The 25,455-nt window shown below is 38.7% G+C and overlaps 4 protein-coding genes across 6 annotated transcripts in view; all 4 read right to left on the bottom strand.

Moving 5' to 3' along the window:
• The window catches only part of LOC111327425 (tRNA-uridine aminocarboxypropyltransferase 1), a 5,986-nt gene extending 5,215 nt beyond the window's left edge, over nt 1-771 (bottom strand). Inside the window, exons 1-2 of the mRNA XM_022931603.2 lie at nt 649-771; nt 295-423 (exon numbers count right to left, since the gene is read on the bottom strand). Coding sequence (XP_022787338.1) covers nt 295-423; nt 649-722 — 203 coding nt within the window. The 5' untranslated portion in view covers nt 723-771. The remainder of the gene's footprint in view (nt 1-294; nt 424-648) is intronic.
• Nucleotides 772-1,285: 514 nt separating this feature from the next.
• Nucleotides 1,286-14,791, bottom strand: LOC111327380 (beta-1,4-N-acetylgalactosaminyltransferase 3). Its single transcript, XM_022931539.2, has 23 exons — nt 13,636-14,791; nt 12,266-12,573; nt 11,994-12,089; nt 11,440-11,533; nt 10,746-10,846; nt 10,278-10,354; nt 9,586-9,661; nt 7,996-8,059; nt 7,830-7,915; nt 7,391-7,439; nt 6,804-6,916; nt 6,192-6,293; nt 5,990-6,042; nt 5,601-5,682; nt 5,331-5,352; nt 4,905-5,021; nt 4,689-4,738; nt 4,278-4,384; nt 3,822-3,894; nt 3,252-3,326; nt 3,026-3,104; nt 2,247-2,373; nt 1,286-1,785 (listed from the first exon to the last, which is right to left on the bottom strand). Exons 1-23 carry the CDS (start codon nt 13,802-13,804, stop codon nt 1,683-1,685), a joined length of 2,223 nt encoding a protein of 740 aa, XP_022787274.2. The 5' UTR covers nt 13,805-14,791; the 3' UTR covers nt 1,286-1,682.
• Nucleotides 14,792-14,942: 151 nt separating this feature from the next.
• LOC111327449 (uncharacterized) lies at nt 14,943-22,017 on the bottom strand. Of its 3 annotated transcripts, none has more exons than XM_022931637.2 (8): nt 21,906-22,017; nt 21,176-21,581; nt 19,434-19,553; nt 18,434-18,478; nt 18,229-18,324; nt 17,735-17,845; nt 17,168-17,321; nt 14,943-16,807 (listed from the first exon to the last, which is right to left on the bottom strand). In XM_022931637.2, the coding sequence occupies exons 1-8, from the start codon at nt 21,917-21,919 to the stop codon at nt 15,465-15,467; spliced, it is 2,289 nt and encodes a 762-aa protein (XP_022787372.2). In that variant the 5' UTR covers nt 21,920-22,017; the 3' UTR covers nt 14,943-15,464. The 3 variants fall into 3 exon arrangements, with proteins under 3 accessions (XP_022787372.2, XP_088598024.1, XP_088598023.1); XM_088741898.1 differs by having other exon boundaries at nt 21,176-21,617; nt 21,906-22,011; XM_088741897.1 differs by having other exon boundaries at nt 21,176-21,612; nt 21,906-22,002.
• A 453-nt stretch (nt 22,018-22,470) lies between these two features.
• Nucleotides 22,471-24,340, bottom strand: LOC148718333 (uncharacterized). Its single transcript, XM_088741900.1, has one exon. It carries the CDS (start codon nt 23,638-23,640, stop codon nt 22,795-22,797), a length of 846 nt encoding a protein of 281 aa, XP_088598026.1. The 5' UTR covers nt 23,641-24,340; the 3' UTR covers nt 22,471-22,794.
• Nucleotides 24,341-25,455: the final 1,115 nt, after the last annotated feature.

Genomic DNA, 25,455 nt, shown 5'->3' with positions numbered 1-25,455 from the left:
TATATCTCAGAAAAAGTTGGCAGGTATAGAATATGTACAGATATTCCTCAATTTTAGCTGGGGCAAGTTTGATCACATGACACATTAAGTTCAATCGTGCAGGAAAGTTTTGATGAATTCTAAATGTTATAACCCACAAGCAACTTATTCATTTTATGGAAAGTGAAAAATTAACGCAGATCAGGATTCAAACGAAAATAAAATCGGATCGATGCACCGGGGCAAAAAACAGTTTAGGTCGGCAGATTTCTATTTGTGTCCCCATTCACCCCACAGAGAATAAACACATCTCACATGTCAACTTTTACAGGAAGGTGAACCGTTGGAATCAGACTTCTATCAAGTCCAACTATCACATAGCATGTGTAACAGTAATACTTTCTCGAGGCTTGACACTTGGGGCAAGGTCTTCTTTCAACGCCTCTGGAAGAATAAATACAATTACATGTATCGTTAACAGAGAGTACTGAGAAAATAAGAGGATTCCTTTAGGACTGAACCGTTTGTTCCACAGTGTTGATTTGCGTTTTCAAAGATTTCAAAAGCCTTAAAAAGGTCTTAAAGTTGGCCTAACAATGCATTGTACGAATGAAGCGTCACTATAAGTAATTTAAACGTTAATTTCATTATGGAATGTTAGTAATATACCTTAAGACCTCATGAGATGTTATCTTCAGTTCTGAAAACGGTGAAATGTTTGCTTGCTTCACTTCATCCGCCATGTTGAATTTTTAATTACCATGTCATGTAATGTTAACTATAATGTCTTTAATTTGACTGGTTTCATCGCACCTTGAATTACAGTGACCTTTCCGTTTTCAGCTCATTTATTTCTACCTTAAGATCAATTGTAGGTGGAAATGTTAATTAGGGAACTGGGCGAGTTCGTCGACAACCATTTTCCAGATACTTTCCTTCGTTACCGACCCACTTCTACGAAATGAATGATAATGAGAAACGAAAATATTGAAGGAAACGCGCGGTAAGCCTGTGAACGGCAAAGAATATAGAGTTTGTGGCATCTTGCGCGAGTAGTCACGCTTGGAAAAGGCGATTCACACGAAGTTGCGGGTTTTCCTGAGCAACTCGAGAGTAAGTCTATCGGGTATAATTGGAAGCATGTAAACCTTGGTTACATCTTTCTAGAACAATATATTGCAGTTTCTTAAAGAAAGAAATCAGTCAATGGTTGATTGGGTGATTTTGCTGGCCCTTGTCAGATAGTTGGGACAACTGCGCATAATTGAAAGTTGTTCATAGTACATTCTGCTACCAAGACAACGTCTCCAGTTTCATAGTTTATTTGTTATACAAAATTTATTTTTTAAAAAGCATGAATATCATTATTGTTAAGTTCATGTAAACGAGCAGTTTTGGTTTAAGCTTTAAATTTGTTCCGAGACCTGTAAACTTGCTTTTCTGCCTTCTACATCTCGAGCAGGATCCGATTCACAGCCCACGAAATAACCTTCATATTAGTCAGTGCTACGATTATGGTGAAAATATCACAGCATGCCCGAACTTGAATAAGATTTACTGCAATTACACAGTATACTCTACTCCATCGTCAATAAGCTGATAAGAAGTTGGGTCAAGGAACGTCGACGAACGGCTGTCATAATTAACAGATCCTTTAGTTCTTTTATCCCTCCTTTCTGTCAAATTACAGCTTCTTCTATCGATTACATTCGCGCAAATTCATACCAGTCACTTTTCCTTTCGTGGTGGTAATGATACAGCTTGGGAAGTCTAAACCTTTCAGCCTCTAAATTAGCACCAATAGCTCTAAAAAGTAAAATGAGATTTAGTTAACAAAGTAGAATAGAAAACCGAGGTACAAGACCATTTAAATGCATAGTCATTTTTTCGAGTCAAGGGCTTTAGATTGTTTTCCTCAGTGTCAGCATTTTCGTCGAGAACTCAATCATTTCCAAAGAGCTTCGAAAATTTCCGAATATTTCCGAAGACGTTCCGAATATAATTCGAAAGTATTCTGAAGAGTCGTCTCAATCATATCACGGCAGTGGTTTATCCTCCACAACCGAAAGCCTCGGCTATGTATACGATCAATCATGCGCTCTTTTTTCTCTCCTACTCAATCCGGTCTCTTTTATCCCTGAAATTTTTTCAAAAATGTGTCAGTTAAAGCTGTGATGGATTGATTCTTGTAAGTGAGTTGGTTTGAGATTAGAGAGAGAGTTGACAGGTGTACATTTAGGGAGGCCTAGAAACGAGACTACGTTTACCTGTCCATTAAATCCCAGTCTTCACCGCCCCATCGTGTAGTGAATTTGACTTCGTCTAGTCCTTCAAAACTGTCCCAGTCCGACTTGTACGCTCCGAACAAACCATAGCCCATCATTTCCCAGTAAGCTGAGGTAAAAAATGATGTGGAATATTGGATTTTACACTGAACATAAATTCATGACTTGGGGGAAGATGCACTTCTTTTTTACTACATCAGTCAAGCAAGGAAAACGCGCACAGAAGACGCAAGAGAAGTTAACTGTCACAAGCCGCAAACACGAAAAGTAATTATCCAGTGAAAAGTGGGGGTGAAAAGAGGTAAACAAGTAATAAGTGTGCTAAAAATATTAACCAGTGGCAAACCCTGGTAAAAAGTAGACAAGTGGTAAGTGCTAAAAAATCAATGGTAAACGCTGGTAGAAATAATCTGCCAATAACAGGCGCAGGAAAAGCTACTCGGCAAGCGGGGAAAAAAATAAGAAGCCCCAAACACGGGAAGACGTTGAATCAGTGAAAAGCGCGGGAAGAAAACTTGCTAGTAGTAAGCGCGCTAAAAAATATTAACCAGTGGAAAACCTGTAAGAAAAAGATCAACCACCGGTAAGTTGCTAGAAAAGAAACCTTATTGATGGCGGCAAGCGTAGGAAACACGAGAACGGTAACTGCATCAACAAAAAAGAAGACTGCAAAGACCTCCAAGAGACCATTACACGGTGACGGACGCTTAAAACAATTTACCAAGTGAGGAAGTTGGAAGGGTGAAAACACGTGTATGTACCTTGTTGATGTGTAATAGAGTAACCACATTTCAGCTTTAGAACTGCTGGTGAGTAAAAACTTTTGCCTTGAATCGCGTGCTGTGTGAGAAAAAACCGAATAAGTCAGAGAAACGTATACATAGACGAGCCCGGAGGAATTTATTAGATGTTGGAACTGGTATCTCCCTTACATTACCTTAGAGAATAGCGAGCAGCTTTAACAGTTGGTATCATGTGGAATGTTACCTTTCGTACGACGTCAAATATATTAACTGGGAACTTTATGTGCAGATCTGCTGTAAAGATGATACTGTTTGGATCCTGTTATAATGCAAAAGAAAACAAAAATAAGAATTTAAGCTAAGAGTTAAGAGTGGCGCCTAATTGATCACAGTTTTAACTCTCGAAGCTCACTCTATTAAAATTTATCATGGCTATCTGTCTCATTGTAAGTTCGCCCCCTACCAGATCACCCCCTAGTAGTTCGCCCCTTACCAATTCGCCCCTTACCAGTTCGCCCCTTACCAGTTCGCCCCTTACCAGTTCGCCCCTTACCAGTTCGCCCCTTACCAGTTCGCCCCTCACCAGTTCGCCCCTCACCAGTTCGCCCCTCACCAGTTCGCCCCTTACCAGTTCGCCCCTTACCAGTTCGCCCCTTACCAGTTCGCCCCTTACCAGTTCGCCCCTTACCAGTTCGCTCCTTACCAGCTCGCCTCTTACCAGTTTGCCCCCATGTCGACGCGTTTACCCCCACCTTGACTTGTTTACCCGTGAATCTTTAACTCAACCAATGACATCAAGCAAGGTATACATTACCTTGATGTAACGCACTCCGTCGTTTAAAGCCCTCGTCTTGTGAAATTCAGTGAAATGTCGTAGAATGGCAATCCTAGGAAATAAAAATATCCAGCTGAAAGCGCCATATTAGAGAGGACCGTTTAAATGTCTTGTTGCTTCTTACTTCATGTGGCAAGGTCGGATCCAAGAAGTATGAATTGAGGGTTTCAAAAGTTTTGAATCGGAAATGAAATCATAACTTTTTTTACACTAGATGAGCCAAGAAATATTTCAACATTTCACCATGAGTAAATTGCAAATACGTGTAACGCAAGTTGAGTGGTAATATGCAACTCTGTCGTTGGACGTATTATGGTTTCAGATAAATGATCAATTGTATCCTCAGGTCTGATAGAGCGGAGCCCACATCCCCGGAACATCTTCCTGGATCCGCGGATCAGCAGTTTTTGGTTCGGGTAAGTACCACACCCTTACCGGTCTTTAATTCCACTATTTTCTCTGAGTTGAAAAAGATCAATATCACTACTGTTGAAATCCACGATGACAAGGAAGAAGTTACTGTCGTATCCTTTCTCGTAAATCTGAGGAAAGATATACGCATCAATGAACGATTATCATGTGGCGAGAAAAAATATATCAAAGTGCAAAGTAAATTTGAGGTAATGGTCTTGGGTTCTAACTGTTTTGTTGCTGTTGTTGTTGTTGTTTTGTTTTATGTTTTGTTTTGTTTTTTGAAGTTTTGACCATTCGTAAGACGTTCGGTTACAGTGTTTTGTACCTCCATCTCTACAGGAAAACTTAAAGATCGAACTGACAAAGAGTGGATGAGACCTGACATTTTACTTTAGAAAAACCATGCATCGTCCATAAAACAGGTTTTCTTACCTGAGCCAATTGATTTACTAGGAATCTGATCCATGGTCCATAGTTCTTAACTGTAAAGAAGAAAGAAGTCAAAAATTCACAAAGATTTCTTAATCTAATCAAGAACACTTACTTCAGACATTTGTTGCAAAGAGTAGGTACGCAGAGCGCACATTAACAAAACAAAGAATTCTTCACTAGAATCGCATGTTGCAAGAACTTTTAGTGTTGCGTTACCTGTTATCACCATAAAAACTGTGACATTTCGTTTCCACTGGAAGCCTTCTGGGTCACAAAGAACAGTGTCGTTTTTTACGGGTCTGTAAACATATTCTGATAAACGAACAGAACGTTCTGAAAAAATAAATTGATGAATAAATAACGAGTTAATTTTACCATACTTGCTTTTGCATTGCAATACAAATTTTTTCATTACCAGCCAGGTATAGAGTGGTTTGTCGTTATCTAATTATTTGTTATAATTTCAATATATCAACAAAGTTGAAATGGTAAATTGGCCACCGTTACGATTATAAAAGCTGACGTCTCGAGCGTTAGCCCTTCGTCGGAGCGAATAGAGTAATTATTTGTTACCTTGGCGAACAATCAATGTCATAATTATCATAATTTTATGATGCAGAAAACTAAAAGAAATAAAATCACCTTTGGTTTTGTCCAGGAGTTCCTGCAAAAAGAAGATGAAAAAAAAAAAAAACTCATACGTTAAATTTCGTAAAACATGAATAAATATTTGAACATTCTGATTAAAGAAAAAAAAACTGGTAAAAACAGGCGAAATCAAGAGAACTCCACTTTCAGGGCTTAGAAAAATTATTCTTGAACTTGTTATGATGATAAACTAGAGTTTAAAGACTTAAAAGCGGTCATAAATATGTTGAGTTGACTGTGACTCTAGACGTAATAACAGCTTACCATTTCCAGCAAATAACGGGTTCCCTTTTTAGGATCATCTTTTGCTTCCACGTTGACGATCTCCTTAAGAACGAATCTGTCCCTAGAAGACGAACTCGACAAATGAGTCAACCTTTTTGGGAAAAAGGAGTTTTCGTCAACAGTGTGATTTACTCTCAAACGGAATATGAAAGTCAAATATTGAGTAAGGTAAGAGTCCGGTCTCACCTTTTCTTTTGAAAAGATGCATCATGCAGTAAAATTACTTCAACATTCACACAGACAGACACATGAAAGATGTCTGATGGATTCGCCTAATCGCCTTGGCGAGAGAAGTTGTCAAATGTTGTTCTCGGGGTTTAAACCAGTAACTGTAGGAAAGGAAAACGACCTAACCACTCCATGCTCACCCTTTCTTTTTAGCGAGAGCTTCCATGTATGTAGATACAATCTGCAAAGCGTCCTGAAATTAAACAAGACACCTCTTGTGTTTTAAACTTGTGCCGAAAGAGAGAGAACTGCAGTGACTTTCGGTACACCATCGTCAGATTGCTAGCCAAACTCATAGCCATGATATTAAACATGGAACTCTTACAAATGGCGATGTCTTACATTTTTTCCAAGCTTTTTGTTTCCCCAGCTGATATGGTTGTTAATGTCATGTGACATGTTGATATCCGTTCGATCGTTTGGAAAGACTCGAGGACGCTGGATCTGCAAAATGAGGAATAATTTTGATACAGTTCTTTTGTCTCGTCCCATTACCTTCTTGTAGAATTAAATATCAGTATAATAAGAAAACGTCACAAATTTTTGGAAAGGAACAATCAACACGCCAACTAGACGATTAACTTGGACATCAAACTTTCTCGAAGCTTAAACAGGCAAATTCTCTAATAAGTTCATACAGATGATCATAGAGAAATAATTCCAAGTTAGAAATCTCAGAAGATCAGACGCATTTAATCAATAAACAGGGCAACCGTGAAGTAACGGACCGTTGAGGGAAAACTGATACCAAAATGCACTAATAACAGCTGTTGGAAAACCAACCAAGTCGACCCGTCGACCTCCTCACTTAAGAAACATTAGAGTAGAATGCAGCTGTAACGTCGAAATCCGCATTGGAAGTATTTCTTGTCATAAGATAAACGATCATACTCCATCACCAGTTATTGGCAGAGTTTCAGTTCTAGTCGGCGTGGCGAATAAGTAGTTACTTACAAAGTTTCCAACGAAGGCCTCATTTTCATAGAGTTTTTTCGAGATTACATAAGACGGTTGGTAAGGACACGACGGGAGGATGTCCGAAACTTCGGAGTGAGGAAGATCTTCAACTATATGAAAGAAAACATGGTAATCAATGAAGCAATCCAGCAGTCTAACAATTCACCTAACACTTGCTTGGAAATAAGGCTCGTTTACAGTAAACTGTACTTTTAGTTCAATGAATCAGTGTCACCCTATAGAGGAAGTCTTAATTGAGTGTCAAAGTAAACTTGGACTGCAATGGTTTTACCTCACTACACGATATGGTTGGTCGAGAAAAATTGCGCTATGCCAGCCTCGCAGCTGATCAGATAAAAGAATTAACTTGAACACCAATTGCGACTTTGTTGCCCGCGTTTTCTCGCGCTTCAGCCGATTTTTACTCTGCGTTCCCATTGGCTCGCTTTAATGTCACCTTTGTTCTGATTAGTTGTTGCGATAAATGTCAGCTTTGGTTCTACCATGCGCGATAGAAACATGCTTTATTGGTTTAGTTAATAGTGGCAAGTTGTGAAAAAAAAGCGAATCAAATGTTGACATACCTCGAGAATGGAAGTCGTCCCGCAAATCATACTGTTCACGAGTCATGAACTGAATATAAAAAAAAGGTAAGAAATTAAAAGGCAATTTAAAATTCAGAATAACAGATCAATTTTCGGAGTGGGAGTCGAAAGTAAACTAGGACTACTTTGCTTTTGGTGACCTGTGATTGTTCGAGAGAAACTCTAGCTACCCAATCATTAAGTTGAAAAAGTAAAACCAACCGCAGCTTGGTCACTGCTTTTTCCAGCCCTTGAAGCCGTTGGCTTACTTTGGTTTGTTCCAATTGGCTCCTTGTTTTGTCTTTCTTTCTTCTGACTGGCTCGCAATATTACTTTCGTTTTAGCGTCGCGGCCTTCAGTTAAAAGAGTATGTTGCTGTTGATTGGACAGCAACCCTGCTGTCTTCTTGAAAAAACATTAAGGAAACTATAGTCTTCACCTCATCATATGCAAATGATAAAGTCGGGTGATCTTTACAAATGCATAAAAGTCTTGCACTGATTTCTGCTTTCTCGGCTGAATAATCTGTTAAAAAAAGAAAAGAACGCTCACTCCAATGTCCATGGTAATATGCTGTTTATAAAGTGTCGTCAACCGCAACCTACCCATGTACTGGGAGATGTAACGTGAGCCAATTATTTCAAGACTTTCGTCCCCTGGCATTTTCCACTACGAAATATCAAAGAAAGGAATCGTGAGAATACAATTTATCAAGACATTTTTGAGCTGGAGAGTGTCTTGATGTGTCAATATGATGAAGAACTTAGATTCGAGGACAAGTTTGACTGCTAGTGTAAGATTTAAATTTAAGTTTTAAGCGAGGAGCTGGCAAAAAAAAACAACAACAAAACTTTATTCTTATTCTGATTACAGACTTACGTAATTGAAAACTCTTATTACAAAAATACATGATTAAAATGGTTTGCCCCGCAAATAGCTAAGAAGCTAGTCGCGGCGAGGCAAAACAAGAACGTGATTAAAATAACAAGTTATGGAAGAATAACAATAAGGCAAACCTATGCAACCTTGCAGATTGCAGCTAGAGATAAATAAAACACAGAAGTTGGGAGATCAAATTAACACAGCACTTACGGACGAACAATGTGTAAAGACAAGGAGTTGTAAAAGGAAAACAGACGTAAAATGGGACCCTCAGCACGCGTTTCTATGATCCTACTTTTTTGATAATCATGGGGATTTCAATATACTTATCCTCCTTTACTAATACATCAAGTAAGAATTTGCGGAGATCTTTTTTGAAAGCTTTCTTTGGGAGATTGGTTATGTAGCTTGGTATCGCATTCCACAGTTTAACTCCGAGCCGAGAAAAAGAATTGTTTTGTATTTCGAGTCTAGAATATTTAACATTAAACTTGCCAGACGTAGAAGATCGTGTATTGTATGAGTGGATATTAGACTCATAGATGTTCAGTAGTACAAGTCGGGGTACAAAATGGTGTAACTTTGCAATTAACCCGATAGTCTTACTAATTTTTGTTACAATGGAATCAATGTGATATTTCTATGAAAGATTCTGATCAATAAGTACGCCCAGGTATTTTGTGTAGACTTTAGACTCGAGACAAGTATACTTATTCTTATCATTATCAAACATGTAAAGTTTTGGTTGGTAAGCAAGTCGCTTTTGAAAGGGATGAAAAATTACAAAATTGGATTTCTTGATGTTAAGAGTTAGTTTGTTAGCTGTCAACCAGTTATAAAGGTTTTGTAGCTCAATGTTGACTATTGTCTCAAGATCTTTCAGATTTTTTTCTGTATACAGTATGTTAGTGTCGTCTGCAAATAGGTAGAACCTGAATTTGTTCGAGCATCTGTGAATATCATTGACATATAACAAGAAGAGCAACGGTCCAAGGATTGATCCCTGAGGAACGCCACATCCAACGACAGCTTTATCTGATATATGATGGCCTACTTGTCTTGTTTGGGTGCGATTTTTGAGATATGAGGAGAACCAATCATTAATTATTCCGCGAAAGTCATAGTGATTGAGCTTATCAAGTAAAATGTCGTGGTCAACGGTGTCAAAGGCTTTTTTAAGATCAATGAAAATGTTTACCTCGTGAAGCTTCATTGTACTCTTAAATAATTACAAACTCTAGCAGTCGTACTCGACTGGGATCTTAAAGGTCTCCAGTAACATACAGAGCAGTAGACAATTGTTTTTTAGTTACCGCTACTTCTACGTGATCTTGGTTATACTTTTGCTTTTGAAGAACCTCCACATAATATGCTTTTCCCGCTTCAAGTCTGGAAGGGACAGAGAGAAAATCCAGCTCAATAATTACAGTGCGACCGCTCATAAAGAGGATGAGAGGCGGTACGTGTAGCTCAATGATAAAGTGCACGACTCCAGGTGGAGAGGTCTGGGTTCGAGAGGTCTGGGTTCGAGAGCTGGCTGGGTCAATGTGTCGTGCTTTTGGGCAAAATACTTTCCTCCCACAGTGCCTCTATCCACTCGGGAGTATAAATAGGTACTAGCGAATTGTCAGGGAAGCCTGATGAAATCCTGACGGGTAACCTTGTGGTGGACTGGCATCCCACCCACGGGGGGGGGGGGGGAGTAGTAATGCTTCAAGTCGCTTCATTCTGAGGAAACCGGGATAAGACTCGGTTGGGTACTGTTACCGAGGTTTCTCGCAGAAAACTGACGAGTCCAACTACAAGTTGCCCGCATTAAATCCCTTCTAAAAACTTTTTCACCTTTTCTTGTCTTATTCTTGAGTATCTTTTGCTACAAGTGGATTTGGCTAAAATCATTGTTCGTTTCCTACAATGTGATTGGCTTATAATGTTCAGGTGATTCTAATGAGAGTTGGTATCGACTGACAAATCAGTACACTGAAATACCTCTTGAATCCTTTACCTGATGGCCTCTGAGGTTTGAGACGCCTTTACTTGAAACTTTCCGAAATGAGTACTGGCTCCATACTGGTTACCAGGCTGTTTTGAAAGAAGTGAGATTAAGGATTGTTATACAGTTTGTTGTCTTCTTTCGGAATTGTCACTGAAGTGTTTAGAATTTCAGTAGTCTTCGATTAAACATCTACAGGGCACGCATGAGGCCAGGTTTGGCTGTATCACGGGACCTGTTTAGATCAATCGCTGAATAAACGAAGAGTGCTTTTCGCACACGATAATTTGTTAGTTCAGAGTCGAGTGGTAGCTTAGCAATATAGATTCACCTGCGCGCGCAACCAAAGCAAACAAAATGGCTTTCTACTTCGCCGGTGTTTCTAAAGAGGAAATTACTCTGATGACTGAGATTGCCAAAAAAATATTCAATAAAGGTAACAAAGTTTTGTTTGACTAAAAAAATTTTCAGTATACTTACGTCTCCAAGATAGGCAATTTTTTTTGAATTTTTTGGATCGTCATTTGAACTCAACCAGAGCTCTGAACCGTCAGCTGAGCTAATAGCGAAAACAAAGTCACCTAAAAAGTTGACACAAATAAAAATTGAGATGAAGAAATAATTAGTGTTACTAATTTTCCTTCTTTATTTGTCGAGTCAGTATTCAGTGTGTTATCTCATTTATTGATCAAGAGCAAGCTGCAGAGCTCAAATTTAACAGAACGGGAGAACGAGCGACCACTAGCGAAAGCGCGGGAAACCATAAAGTAAAGACTAACGCGGGAAACCATGGACTCGGTGAAAAGCGCGGGAAACCACGAATTAGCGACAAGCGTGGGAGAACTTTAAATTGGTGAAAAGCGCGGGAAACTACGAATCCATTAACAAGCGCAAGAAAACAAAGAAACTAGTTGAAAACGCGAAAAACCATTAAACATGCAACAAGCACGAGAAGCAATAAAAACCGGTTACAAGCATGGCAAACTTTGACAGATAAAGCCCGGGAAACTATATAAACCACCATACCAGTGACATGGGCGGGAAACCATTGGCTACTAATTGTAAGAATAAAGTGCCTTGAAACGTGAAGTCAGCGAGAAGCTGAATCCACACAGAGAAGTTTCTAATGACGAGCGCGGGAAACAGTCATAACATTGCCTGAAAATTTTTTTACCTGTGGTCGGAGGATGAACGTAGCCAAATATTCGCTTTCCGCTCAGTGACCTTTTTGTTACATTTGTAGCGAACTTGTCAAGAACAGTGTTGACCTGATAAACAATGGAATAATAAATAATCATTAAAACATGAAAACGTACACAGACCAATTCAAACATGTACTCCGTCGTAAATACTGAAATTCAAAACTTTTTAAAGCTTCAAATCGCTATTCCGGTGATGCATGATGGGTAGGAAACTGAAACCAACTGGTTCACGCAATTATGACAAACAAACCTGAAGTTCATCTTCTGTTTTTGCTTTGTTTGTTTCTTTTATTTTAATCTTGAGTGGAAAAAAGGCCCTGTAAGAGGGCATGTTTCGAAAGGTGTATTTCAAAGAAGACACACAACTCACTGACTTCTTCCAAAACTTTTCTCGGACTGGACTGTGACGCACTTAAAACTGGACCACTGCTTGTCTCGCTTTCCGGAAGTCAGTGTTCAAAAGGTGAGTTACTGATTTCGCATGCTATGGTCTGTTACAACCGCTTATCAAACAAATTCAACTTACTTGTGGTTTAAAAGGAAATAGTGGTTCTCTTCTTAGATCGTCAACGGCGTATCCACACCATCCGCGCCACTCATGCAGGTTCAGATGACCATTTACCTGAAAACGAAGTAATCATGATTTAATACAAAGTAATCATGATCTAATACAAAGTAATCATGATCTAATACAAAGTAATCATGATCTAATACAAAGTAATCATGATCTAATACAGTTCTTTAAATCATTGAAAAAGTGTATCTTTACTGGGCGTAACAGACTTCCGCTCTACTCACAGATGTCCTATTTCTGAATTGTTTGCAGTTAACTCCCGTCAATTCGTCGCCATCACTCAATTTTCCATCTGTGGAGAAAGGTCTTTGTGACTCTTCGTTACTTTTAGCCAGTTCAGCTGTTATTTGAGAAATCCCTGTATTTTCTCTTGACGTCGGCTGCGCATCTTTTTCTGTATAATTCGCTCCACCATTCTCTAGACCTTCCTCTGTATCTGTTGATCTTACGACTGGAATGTTCTCCACATGTAAAAATAATCCGCGATTACTTCGAAAAAAGGCCGGATCAGTCAACTTCTCATTGGAAATCTCTGGTGGTTTTTTAGATCAATAATTAAAAAAATCAGTTAAAAAATATTGAAAAAAAAAAAAACAACAACAAAGGAAGAGAGAAAAAATTAAAGGGAAAGAAACAAAGAGGGGGTGGCGATGCTGTATTGGTGGAATTTCATATACGATAATTTAGTTTTATCAACTAAGTACTTTGTTGAAGTAATTGGCCACCGTAAAGAGTTTATAAAGCTAACGCTTTGAGTGTTAGCCATTCGTCAGAACGATGATGAAGAGCTAAAGCAAATTATCTAATTCATGGTATAACACTGGGTCGCTCACTTTCTCGCTGTTCAGTAAAACTCCTCCTCAAAAGCAATTATTACTAAATATAAACTCAATATGACGCAAATTAAAGCATTAGAATGAGATAGAAATGGCCATCGAGAAAACGTAATGAAATTTTGGGGGAGGATTCGAAACTGAAACTTCGAACACCTATGCGATATTTCGATCTTTTTCAGAATTTTCGAGTTTGTCTGTTGTGTTATCAATGGCTAAGAGCTGGTTAACATCGGTAGCGTGTCAGTTTCATTTGGTTTTCGTATTTGTTGATGGCTTCAAATATATTGAATAGTAACCAAAATTCTAACCTTCTGAAGTAAAAAGTCCTCCGATGAGAATTCGCTTTAAAACTGAAATTATCTCCTAAACGAAAGGGAACTTATGAATAAAGAAGATAAGTTTCGTCAAGTGCCCTGACTTGTATCACAGTTGAGTTACCAGTAAAAGGACTTCCTTCAGAAAAATTTGAGGGAAAATTGCTATATATTTCACTTTATTCCTGTCACTATCATAATTATAAAATTTAAACTAGAAGTTTTTGCCAAGGCAAACCGTATGTAACGATGCTTGATTTTAAAGTCAGTCTACGTTATCAGTAGGACATAGAAGAACCAGCAAGATAGAATACTTTCGTAATCATCTTACCATTAAAAGAATATCGACAGAAGTCTTTGTTCAGATTTCCCAATCTAAAATGTCATATAATTATTAATTTTGAATATGGAGCTACTAACCTAAGGGCAAGGTTCTTACAATACCTGAGTTTTTCGTCGAAGAACAGTCTTGTTTGGTAACCCGGGCGTCACTCGATCGAACTTCGTCGACGATAAAGAAAAAAAGAGATTGTAACAATACGACAACAACCATCAGCCATATTAGCGTTTTCAATCGGCGTCGTGGCACTATTGAAACCAAAGTTTGAAACATAGGGTTCAGTCTTGGTTTAAATGCTCCGGAAAGGAATAAACTTTGTGGTGGAAAATACGGTTGTATGTACTGTCAACTGCGTTTTAATAAAGCTCTTCATTATGCAGATCCTAGACTTCTACCAACAAAACATCGTTTCCTTTTGTAAATCGGTGTCGCTGATTTTCAAAAAGAAAATAACGTGGGTCTGTTGCCAAGCATTTGAAAAGGATTTTGAAAGAATGTAAACTGATCTAGGCAAACTGTGAGGTCATAAATCGTGTGTTCTAGTTGAAAACTTGCGAGGATTAAGGATGAAAGGGAAAAAAGTTGTATGAAAAATAGGAGTCTTAAAGACAACAAGGCCACTGCAATTTCACAGAAAACATCTTTGATTAAGCACTAGTCGCTGTGATACAAAGACAAATATTCAGCCTTGGTGTCTCGCAAATGAACGGCCAGTAAAGTGACAATGTGGAGTTTTAGTAATTACTTTAGTAATTTTTAATCGTTTTGGTAAACTTTATTTTGAAGACTGGAACTCATAAAGATTCGACCATATTTTGGTAACGGAAACTTGCGTTAATTTTCTCACTTCTGGACTGAGAATTTTGCGTGGGTTTTAATATGCAGGTTGGTTTTTTTATGCGGTTTGCGATGACACAGTGTTTCAGCCAGAGATGACTAAAATCTCCGCCTTGAACTATAACGAAGGTCCTTTTTACCCCTTTGTAAAACTTAGTCACGTAAAAATATTCTGCCTTTTCATGCACCACGAATAATATTCAAAACTCTTTCACGTTCACGCGAAATTCAAGATACTTGCGTTGAATTACTATTTTATTTTTCTAATCTTGACCAGTCTTACGCAACAAAAGATGATGTCATGTCTCATCTCGGTTGCTCAAGAACCGGTTGTTCAAGAACCGGTTGTTCAAGAACCGGTTGTTCAAGAACCCACTTTTATGACTTTTATCGATGTACATGAAGTCCAGCTCCTGTCAAAACCCAACCACAGCCGTTCAAGAGCATTACATACATTTTCAAAACAGTAAAATAACCGGAAAATCATCACGTATAACGAAATGATTTACGAATCACGTTTGATTCAGCTCTTAATTCACAGGTCACATTTGAATAAAAAATTCGTTCACGTGGACACGAAGAGATCTTAATATCTTTAATAACCATTCACGAATGAAAAAAGTCAAATCACGATTAACCAGAAAAAAATCGCCCAATCATGCTTCACTTAAGAAGTATAGGGGGCCCTCTACAACGAACCTTCACAGCAAAACATTAAGGAGGAAAAAAAAGCGTACTATCTATCAAGTAATTTCATATTTCATAGTGAGGGCCGCTTAGCGGGTGATGATTTAAGATTGATAATGCGAGTGAGTCCATATACGAACTGTACAAATTAGGTTGATCAACTTAACGGCCTGCACCCAGTTGGCTTGTTAGCTCAATTGGTAGAGCGCTGCACTAGTATCGCAGAGGTCAGTGATTCGAGTCCCGTACAGGGCTGATTTTTTTCAGGTCTGATTTTCGCTATTGCATAAATAGTGCTATCTACTGCGAGGATCGTGCATCATATGTAATTTTGGTACAAGTTGCTAACAATTTTCCTTTTACTCCTTTCTTCTTTCATTGTTCTTTCTTCATCTTTTTTCTTCACTCTTTATAAGACAAGATCATCATAAAGAATTGCGCCTGAAGCTCGCCTGGACACTGCAAAGATTTCACTCTCTTTCTCTGCCGGCTGGGTGTCGTCAAAAATTGCAAAGATCTTCCCTTTCCCTTTGGCAACTGGTTTACGTTTCTTATTAGCATTCCATGACTGTTCAGCCCCGGCTCCCGAGTTAGATTTTTTCGTTGCAGGCCCCTGATTTCTTCCTTTTTTACTCTCCTTTCCCTTTTTGCTTTTCTTCTTGTTTTTCTTTGAAGTATTTGCGGCCGCAATCTGTTGTGCCTCAGCATTTGTCATCATGGCTAATTCTCTCTCCGAGACAGGAGGAAATGTGCATGGGATTCTCTTTTGACTGATCTGCCACGGCATGAACAAATTGCAATCCATGGCGACGCTGGGAATATCTCCCTCGGTGTAATGCAACACACTAATAGGCGCCCTCGTTTTCTGAAGATCATACGAAGATTTTACAGACCCGGACTGCCAATGAACACTTTTGTACAAACAGTCGTGGATCTCTCCAGCTTTGTGAGACAGAATGTAACTAGCCTCAGGCAATCTCTTCAATGCTTGGAAAACCTGAAACACCATTTTCATTCCCTGTGCCGGATTAAAACCCGTCCCTTGCTGAAGAATATCGTTGATGGATAGTTCGTCAACTCGAAGCAGTTTTGAATTGTAAACATTAATTCTGCCGCAAACGATTCTGGTATTCTGGCGGATGAAGCTGTTTAGCCAAAACCGTCCAGCCTCATCGTGCGACAGTTTTTCGTGACCGAAGTCAGGCTGGTATTCGAGTTTTGGGAGAACACTGAAAAAGGTATAGCACTTTTGTTTATTTTGTTGCTCTGCATAGGCATCCACACTGCATCGTATCAAGACTTTGAACTTCCCGAATCTCCACAGATTGTAAACGAAGAATTTTTCATCATACTCTTCACACGTCTCGTTTTCGTCGAGATTCTCAACTTTAGGTTTCAAGGCACCATCAGATATTTTTGATTTCTTCACCTCAGAGCACTGCCTCTCTTCATCAGTAACTCGACGCTTCCGTCTTTCGGAATTAGTCGCCGCGGTGGAAGAAAACTCTTCACTACAAACATCGGCCGCCGTTTTTTCCACCTCCATTATTTGTGTGCCGCTCCCATTGGAGCTAATAGTTTTTTCTCTGCCATCGTCAGCTGTTTTGTTTTCTTTGCTGTTTTTATGACACACTAACCTGCGTAAGGCACGCTTGAAAAACTTCATGTTAACATCACGAGGTGTGACTTTCTGTGGAGGAAAAGGCTTGTCCACAAACACCACTCTGTGAGCGCAAATTTTTTCATGGTCATCTGTGCGAGAAGAAAAGAAAAAACATCATTTTTGCTTGTCATCAGATGCGTCGTGTTCCGGAATCAAAGGGGAGCTGTATTGCATATTTTAATACAATTCAGTCTACCGAACATGGCTTTGTGGAAATAACAAGATAGTGTTTCCTTCCGATAACAGTTACAGCACAAATTTTGTTGCTCGTGAGGAAAAGCTTCAAGAAATATTAGAGTTGCACTGGGTTACGCCTCCAGAGCACTTCTAATGCATCTTTCATGCTCTCCAAACTTTCCGCGATCTTCATATCCCGACAACGCAAGAACCAACTGTTTGCTGTAATTCGCAAGTGTTGGTGTTATTTAGCAGCTCAGTTCTAAACAAACCTTGTACTCGCTGAACAGTGACAGGCAACTGCCACTGCCTGCCATAATCAGGAGGCTGATTATCCAGGAGAATGTTCAGTCCACTTGATGAGATTACAATGTCAACTTTATGCTTCCTGGCCAGACTGACAGCAATCGGGTCCTCACTCACAACCTATGGGGGGAATGGGTGAGTAATTGTACTTGAACGAAAGGTTCCACAACATGAACCATTTGTAAAATTGACATCAATTGATCATACAGTTGAATATAGAGGGCGTCCTTCAACATTAAGAAACAAGTCTAGGGTTTATAAGACCATCTTTGTGTCTGTCTCAGAAAGGTACATGTTGGAGCAATTTTCAATTGACTGCTGAAAGAAAGCTAGGATTACATTGGTTTTACTTTGTTTCGTTCTGTCATTCTTGCTACCCTGGGTGGATCGTGGAGAGGGGCAAAGAAAAAGTGACACTTCTGATGCCCAACAACAATAGGAACAACACTCTGGACCTCTTAATCTGAAATTGAACATGCGAACCATTTGATACCTAAAATTAGCCCTTCCCACAACATTCTTTTGCTGAGTACCTTACTAGACTTTGTCTTTTCTTGCACTGACTTCGCATCTGGAACAGTTAGCCCTGTATCTAATAGTGTAAGGTCTGTGTCTTCAGGCAAAGAAAGCTTTGGAATATTTCCCTGATTAAAGAAAAGAAAAACATAAATCTATTCATTACTTGAAAAAATAAAAGGGAGAGGTTATGGGGGGGGGGGGGTACCAATATTCTTTTTAAAGAGGGTAATACATCTGATGTCAAAATGCTCTCCTTCAATACTTTCAAATCTCTTCTAATCCCCACAGGACATTCATTCCTATCAATTATTTTTAAGTGCATGAAATACCTAGCCAAGAAATACCTAGCCTTAGCCCAAGAACATGACACAGTGTACTGGTCAGCTCTCAAATCCAGACCTCTCCACCCAGAGTCCTGTGCACTAGTCACCAGGTCACCACATCTCACACTGATTGAGTTGGTACAAAACCCGAAATTGAAATCCATTAAGTCTTGCCCTGTACTTACCACTTGCAGCAGTGTTTGCTCGAAAGTGAGAACTGCATCTGATTTGAAAACAGCTCCAACAGATAAGCCAATGGTTCCATGCAAGGAATAATGACGCTGTATAAAAAGAACACAATTTGCTATTCAAAGCAAGTTTCAGTGTCCCCTAAGAATTTTTTCTTATATGGCAAGATCTTAAAAGCATCACAAAATTGAAGTAACTCACCTGATACTTGTTGACCCTTTCTGTCACTCTTCCATCAATGTCAGCCTAAAGTAACATACAAACAACAGAGGTTAATTGTCCATTCAATAATATGCCATTGAGAACTATTCGCTTGGAAAATTTGCAACCACAACTTTCCTTTTTTTCCTTTTTGGAACAAATTGAGTGATACTGAAATAGTCTTTGACAGTAAAGAAGGGAGTAAGTTCCTACAAAAACTATGTCAGTGCTGCACGAGTAGGGGGTATTACAAGGTATCTGAGTTGATAAAGTAAATTGGCCACCGTAAAATTACATTATCAACTTGTTTTTAAGGTGCTTAAAAACAAAGCTTATCAAGATTTTTAATGGAGCCTTTTGTTGTAGTTAATTAAATAACCCTTCCGCTATTAAGATCTTGTAGCAATTCTCCTTACTGTCTGCCATACTATTCTTACAATGTTATTATGAGGCGTGAGGGGTCCAGCGGTGAGTGCACTGGACTCTGGGACAGATGGCCCGGGTTCAAGTCCTGGCTGGGGCACTACGTTGTGTCCTTAAGTAAGTCGCTTCACTCACATTGCTTCATCTTCTCGGATAAGACGTAAAGCCATAGGTCCCGTCCCCTGCAGGGTTAGAGGTGGGAGATGTTTATTTCCCACGCACGAGATTACTGTGTGATGGATGTCCTCCCCTGGGGTGGGATGGGTGGGAAGGTGAGATCATTACATGGACTGAAGTGGCTGCCAGAGGCGCCTGATAAAATGCTGACATCCGATCTCAACCTTAACAACAACATGTAAGGCACTATCGATCAGCGCATGTAAATACGCGCTATATAAATTGGTAAATTATTATTATTTCAGAGATTTTGGTATTGTATCAATTAACAACCCTAAAATTGATATTTTTCTTCATTCTCATCACTTGTCTACTTCATATAGTATAGATAATATAGGGAGAAATTCTGTCTTGGTCACCCATAGAAGGTTAAATTTCTCCTGTTATCACAGTTCCTTACCTTGAAGTCATCCCAGACATCAGGGTGGATAAAGTTGTACAAGTGATGGTTGACTTTTGCATGGCGACGCACAAACTGTTGATAATCACCTTGTTCTAGCATCACTGTATTCTTAATATCCTAGAATAAGAAGTCCATTGAGGAATGGTGAGAAAACTTTAATGTTCTTTATAAACTAATGTCACTTTGGATTTAGATTGAGATGCTTTGAATACTGTGCTCCATTTTCTGAGGGGGTAGCAATTTGAAAGTCGCAATGAAGGGCAAAAGCACTTAGAGCGCCGAGGAGTAAGGTTCCTTGAAAATTGATTCAATTACAGAACTTCTTTTCCAATACTGAATAAACCCTGCTTTCCTAACTCCTTCTAAACTACTAGTGACCACATACAATGTTGCACACTACCTACAAGGTAAGAAAGAAAAAACTCAAGTTACACTAGAGGGGTGTAAAAGAGGGGAGGGGAGGGTGATCTCAGATACAATCATGCAGGAAAGCAAATAAAGGTGCCATGACTTTTACCACACATTGTAGCTTAACCCTTAATCCTCCCTAACATCAGTATGCATATTCTCCATACTATTCTCTATACATTTCCTGAGAAAGGAAAAATTGAAGTTTCTAGGGTTGGTGATAATTTCCTTTATTACATCCATTTTGAAATCACTGGTTGTCCCTGTAATCTGATTGGCTCTAATTGGTGCGATATATTCATGAATTGCACCATTTTTTGCTCTAAATCGCATCATTTTACACTTGACTGAGTTTTTGACACATGACCTCAGTCTTTCTGTTTTGCATACAAAATAAGATGTAAAAGGGTTTCTGGTTCCACTTATTATTTAAAAACCAACTCAGTACTGCATCAGTAAAATATTTGAATTGACCAAGTCCCATATTTGGGCAATTCAAAATGGATGTAATAAAGTGGTAACTGAACCTTGTGTGTGCAATTTTGGTCTGAAATCATACTTGTGATTTCAAATTGAACTCACGCTGCACACTTGTTCGATTTTGAAATCAACGCATATATGATTTCAGCCCTAATAATATACATGAAAAAATTTCTCAGTTCTTATTGGTTAAGATGAATGCAGTTTTCAGTTAATTCAGTGCAGAAGAGAATTAATTCAGTGCAGAAGAGGGTTAATGGCAAAGAAAGAAACAAACCAGACATTCCGATTGGTCAATGTCAATGTCAAAGTCAAGGTCAATGTCACTTTCAGGGTTTGAATAAATTATTTTTGCAAGTGATGCGCGCACTTTTCTTCTGCATAGTTATGAGAAGCTACCTCTTATTTTTTCATGTATATTATTAAGAGATAATCACATGATTTTCTCGTGCAATTTGGAATTAATAAGCACTTGCAAATTTTTTCAAAGACCTCATATTGCACTCGCCCAACGGGCTCATGCAATTTTGTTAGTCTTTTAAAAAATTTACCCGTGCTTATTTATTTCAAATTGCACTTTAAATCATGTGATTACCTATACAAATTGCACTCCACTCAGTTCAATTACCATTATTTATTCTCATGATCTCAAATAACAATTATGCAGTATTGCTGTAAGTAGAAATTAGATACTGGTCACTTTTAGGGTTTAAAGGGATAAACAGTGCATATGTGTAACTGGTTTAGTTTGGCAATCTTTCCTCCACTTTAACTGGTTTGTTTTAATACTTAAAGTCATATCACCAACTGAAAAAAAGTATCAGATAATAACAACTCATTTGTTTACAAACCTGAATGGCTTTTATTTCTTGCAGATCGACTTTGGCCAGCTGACCAGATCTTAACGCTTCCAACATTTCAACAAACATCTTCTGACTTTCAATGCTGACTTTTGACATAACAGGGAATTCCAATGATGGGCCCAAAAAAGTTGGGGTACTCTTAGCTCTACCTTTCTCAGCACCTTTGCTTCTAGCTCCTTTCTCAGTGGTTTCTGAACCGTCCTGTGTCCTTATGGAGACATCTGCTTTCGTGTCATCATGATTATTTTGAACAGTTTTTTCTCGATCTTTTTCTGATTTTAGATGCTTCTCTAGATATTCCACGAACGATGGGCGACAAGAGTATTTCTTGTAGTTTTCTTGAGTGAGAAACACCTCATCTTGCGATTGACGTGAAGGTAACGACCACGATGGCCTTCACATTTTGAAATAAAATAAACAGCTGGCTGTACTTTAGAAAAACCACGAATATATCCCAAATTAAATATCTGTTCATGCCTTAGATTTCCTACATTTTTTAATAAATCCAATAATTCAACGACATTAATAATAATAATATTATTTATATAGCGCGCACATCAAAAGCTTCTCGTGGTGCAAATATTAAAAAACAAACATTAAAAATATCTCGCCTAACTTGGTGACAATTTTTTGCCTGACACAGAACGTGTCGAGGTGAGCAAGAATTTTATCCAGTTTATTCTGAAAATCTACATAATAGCCTTCTCTGGCTCCTTACCGTTTGTTATCCATGGAAAATATTCCACGATTGAAGTAAAAAAAAGTGATGTTAAGATACGTCAGTGGTCGTTCGCCTCAGAAACCTTTCGTCCACCATATTGGATTCCGAGAAGGATTGGTAACTAGTGTCAACTTTCCGATGACGTGCGAAATGGAATGAGAGTCAAAAAGAAAACACTAAATAATATCAGTTAGAGCTTCAAAACTCAGACACTGGTGTCTAAAATCGGATAATAGCTTCTAAAATCAGACACTAGTAACCAAGATCAGATAATAACGAGCACTAGTGTCAAAAATCGGACACTAGTATGCAAAATCGGACATTGGTGTCAAACAACGATATTAGTGTCTACAATCGGACATTAGTGCCTAAATTGGACACTAGTGTCTATAATCAGACACTATTAACCTAATTCTGACACTGGTATCCAAAATCAGACCCCAGTGTCTATAATAGGACCCTAATGTCCAAAACACCTGGCGCTGTCTCTAGAGGAATGCACCCCTGCTCTGATCTTGGCTCGTTTTCCTATGTAAATTAAGTTAGTTTCACGGCTGGATGAAACTATGAGCATGACACGTTTTCAGTCGTTTCCTCGAGGTTAATCACTGTGAAAACTGCCATGGGTTTTCGAAAGTGAATAAATAATGGTCTAAAACTAATTTGTAACGATTAATTTTGTAATCGTTACGGTGGCCAATTTACCATTTCAACTTTGTTGATACATCCAAATTAATTTGTTTTTGCATGATATGTGAGATTCTCTATCGCTAACTGTGCTATAAAAACGATCTGTTTAACTTTTTAACTGGAGGGAGCACAATATATCTTCTTTTATTATTCAATTTTCTTTATCGAAACTCTGGAAAAGTTCGATCATTCAATACTAGTAAAGCATTCCAGTTTCCATCAGTTCCGTTTCTGTTGATGATCGCTGTTGATCCTGGTTGTCGTCCGCAAACAATGCTTCCCAAAGACGGCCGCTTATTTGTTTCATAAAGACAAGTTGCGCAGATTTTCTGAGTAGGTTTAGAGCTCTCTTAAAATCGTCGTGCAAAAACGTTGGATCAACTTCTGAAACGTCGAACGCTAACTGAAAAGCAATAATGATCAAAAATACAAAATATTGAGCCCAGAAGCTCGCGATAACACACTTGAACAGAATAACGAGACGAGTTTTGCATGTGATATCGATGTTGTCTTCAGCTAACTCCAAGATTTTTAAACAGGATAGCATGCCTGCTACAATTGTTATTGCAAAGGCTTCTACAATGTACAATGCAATGATAGCGCGGGCTATGGTTCCCAAGTCTGGTATCCAGTACAATATAGACCCGAAACGCACCACACAAAGAACCCAGATAAATGCCAGAAGCCACATTCGAGAAACTTTAAACAGTCGTTTTAAAATCTGCCACATACCCCTCCATCCTTTGAGCTTCACACAAAAAGAGAGAAAAATAACACGACTTAGAACCTCTGTGCTAGTAAACGACAATTCCACAATCATTGCAGTGTTGTAGTCCACGAAGCTACCATTTTCGCAATTGAAATGGGGACTTTTCGTGTTTTTTCCACAAGAAAAGGTTTGCAAACAATACAAAACCAAACCAGGGAAACCGACAAGTTGAAGAAACACGAGTACCACGAAAGGCGCCGTCCACATTGTGTAATTGGGTTTTCTTCTTTCAATCAGCCTGCTCTCCTCCCTTACTCTACTCAATCGAAACATTTAGGCGTTTAATAAGAGCGTACTTTAAACAAACCTTGTGGAAAAAATTAGCTTTCTGCTGATATAATCTATATCTATACTTTCGTTTTAAAATTTTGGTTTTCAGTTCGCGTTAGTTTCGAAACTTATTTCAATTACAAATGCCATGACTATTTCAGCGGCGCGTGTGATGTCATGGAGTGTTGCACAAACCAAATCTGGTGACTTGGAGAAATCTCGATAGGCTTAGTTACTGTTTTTTTTCCTGACTTGGAGATAGCTGTGAGTTTTTTAGTTCTACTTTACCTGGTTGTTATTGTTCGTGCAGTGATACGTCGCCGATGTTACCGTTTTCGACTCTGTAGCTCGCTTGTTATGAACTGTAATCGAAAATGAATTACATCGAGATGTCAAAAATTGGAAGAAAGGGAGAGGTAGTTGTGCCAAATGGATTGAACCGACTGCTCGTGTTGGGAAGATGCTGGGGTTGATTCTCGCGGCGATTATATTAGAAACATATTTGCCGAGTATAGTTGACAACAAGCCAGACTGACTGGAAAGACAGTTAAACATTCATATTACGTTTTTCATGCGATTAGAAAGACGTTCTTGCCAATGACTTCGAACTAAAAAGCGATGCCGCGGGATCGCGAAGGCGTGCTAGCCTCCATTTTGGATTATTTTGGGCAATCGCGTTCGTATGGGGAACTCATGATGGGGTAGTTTCAAAACTCCAGTTAATTTCATCTATCAGAATTATTTAAATTGATGCTTCCGCAATTGAAAACGAACAAACACGACCAGTTGATTTTATCTTAGTCGCGTGAAGCGGGCACATCTTATCGCGTGGGTTAGCCGAAATACTAAGTCTCCAACTTCGGTCACCAGTCCGTGAAAAGAGCAAAAAACACTGATTTTCCGGCTTCGCAGTTTATTACATACGAGCGAATCGTAAAATTTAATGTGCGCAAATTAATCTGGTATACTTATATGGCGCTTGAAGACGACAATTTATTACATTTTTTTCGCTGTTTTTCGATAGAGTTTGCAAATCGAAGCCTGATGTCTTGATAAGAATCTCTAACGTACAGTGTAGACAACTCACTTATCCTTTTCTAAGTACAATGGATTTCGCAACACGTTTCACATTCTATACGGATCCCTGAAACTGATAACGAGATGAATTGAACACCGACTTTGAGATTATACTGAAAAGTTTTCTTCTGCTGAATGAATTAATATTTGCTATTCTTGTTTTCATTCACCAGGTCTCCTGCCATAAATTGTTCTATGACTTCTGCACGAATGATATTAACAATTGACTAGGGATTTTTACGGAGAACACTACCGTGATTTGTTTATGTCATGTGCAAGTCACCAGAAAACCTTGGCCTTTGCTCGGGTGATCTGATAACACAAAAGTGGAAATATTCCTTGATATAAACTGTTGTTGCTTTGTTGCTGCTCACGGGGCTGAATAAGGTCAGAGGGTTTGATCTGTTTATGAAAGAAACGGCGATTGTACAGGACAGATTCCATGTTGTCGAAAATTTATAGAATCCCCATCCCTTGCCATCCCTGATTCCAGTTTTTTCGATTGGCGGAAATCGGTTTTTTCCTATTTTGAGGAAAATATTACACAAGGTCTGAGTTTGTCATGGTTTTTTAATTGCCTTAGAAAAAATTACCCCGAGTGGAAGGCAAAACCGTTGGAAGAATAATAGAATATCGATGTGTCACAAATAATCAAGGTCGATTTTTTTTTCATAATCTCGTGTGATCCGAATTTCAATGGATAATAACATTACAAAGCTCGAATCATAAAGGGTCGCTGGG

This window comes from Stylophora pistillata, chromosome 12 (genome assembly GCF_964205215.1).
Source record: "Stylophora pistillata chromosome 12, jaStyPist1.2, whole genome shotgun sequence".
In the NCBI taxonomy this organism is placed as follows: Eukaryota; Metazoa; Cnidaria; class Anthozoa; order Scleractinia; family Pocilloporidae; genus Stylophora; species Stylophora pistillata.
Note: the sequence above shows the minus strand (reverse complement) of the source record. Positions and strands in the feature narration are given on the sequence as shown.

Excerpts from the sequence above, each read along its gene's own strand:
- LOC111327449 (XM_022931637.2), bottom strand. Across the intron at positions 17,322-17,734 it reads AAAAGACAAAGTCTAGTAAG|GTTGTGAGTGAGGACCCGAT; the intron begins GTACTCAGCAAA and ends TTCCCCCCATAG. Across the intron at positions 16,808-17,167 it reads CACTGTTCAGCGAGTACAAG|ATGACCATGAAAAAATTTGC; the intron begins GTTTGTTTAGAA and ends CTTCTCGCACAG.
- LOC111327380 (XM_022931539.2), bottom strand. The coding sequence starts at position 13,804 with ATGTTTCAAACTTTGGTTTCAATAGTGCCACGACGCCGATTGAAAACG. Across the intron at positions 9,662-10,277 it reads CAAACCTCAGAGGCCATCAG|ACTTGAAGCGGGAAAAGCAT; the intron begins GTAAAGGATTCA and ends TGTCCCTTCCAG. Across the intron at positions 2,374-3,025 it reads CTCTATTACACATCAACAAG|CTTACTGGGAAATGATGGGC; the intron begins GTACATACACGT and ends TTTTTACCTCAG.
- LOC148718333 (XM_088741900.1), bottom strand. The coding sequence starts at position 23,640 with ATGTTTCGATTGAGTAGAGTAAGGGAGGAGAGCAGGCTGATTGAAAGA.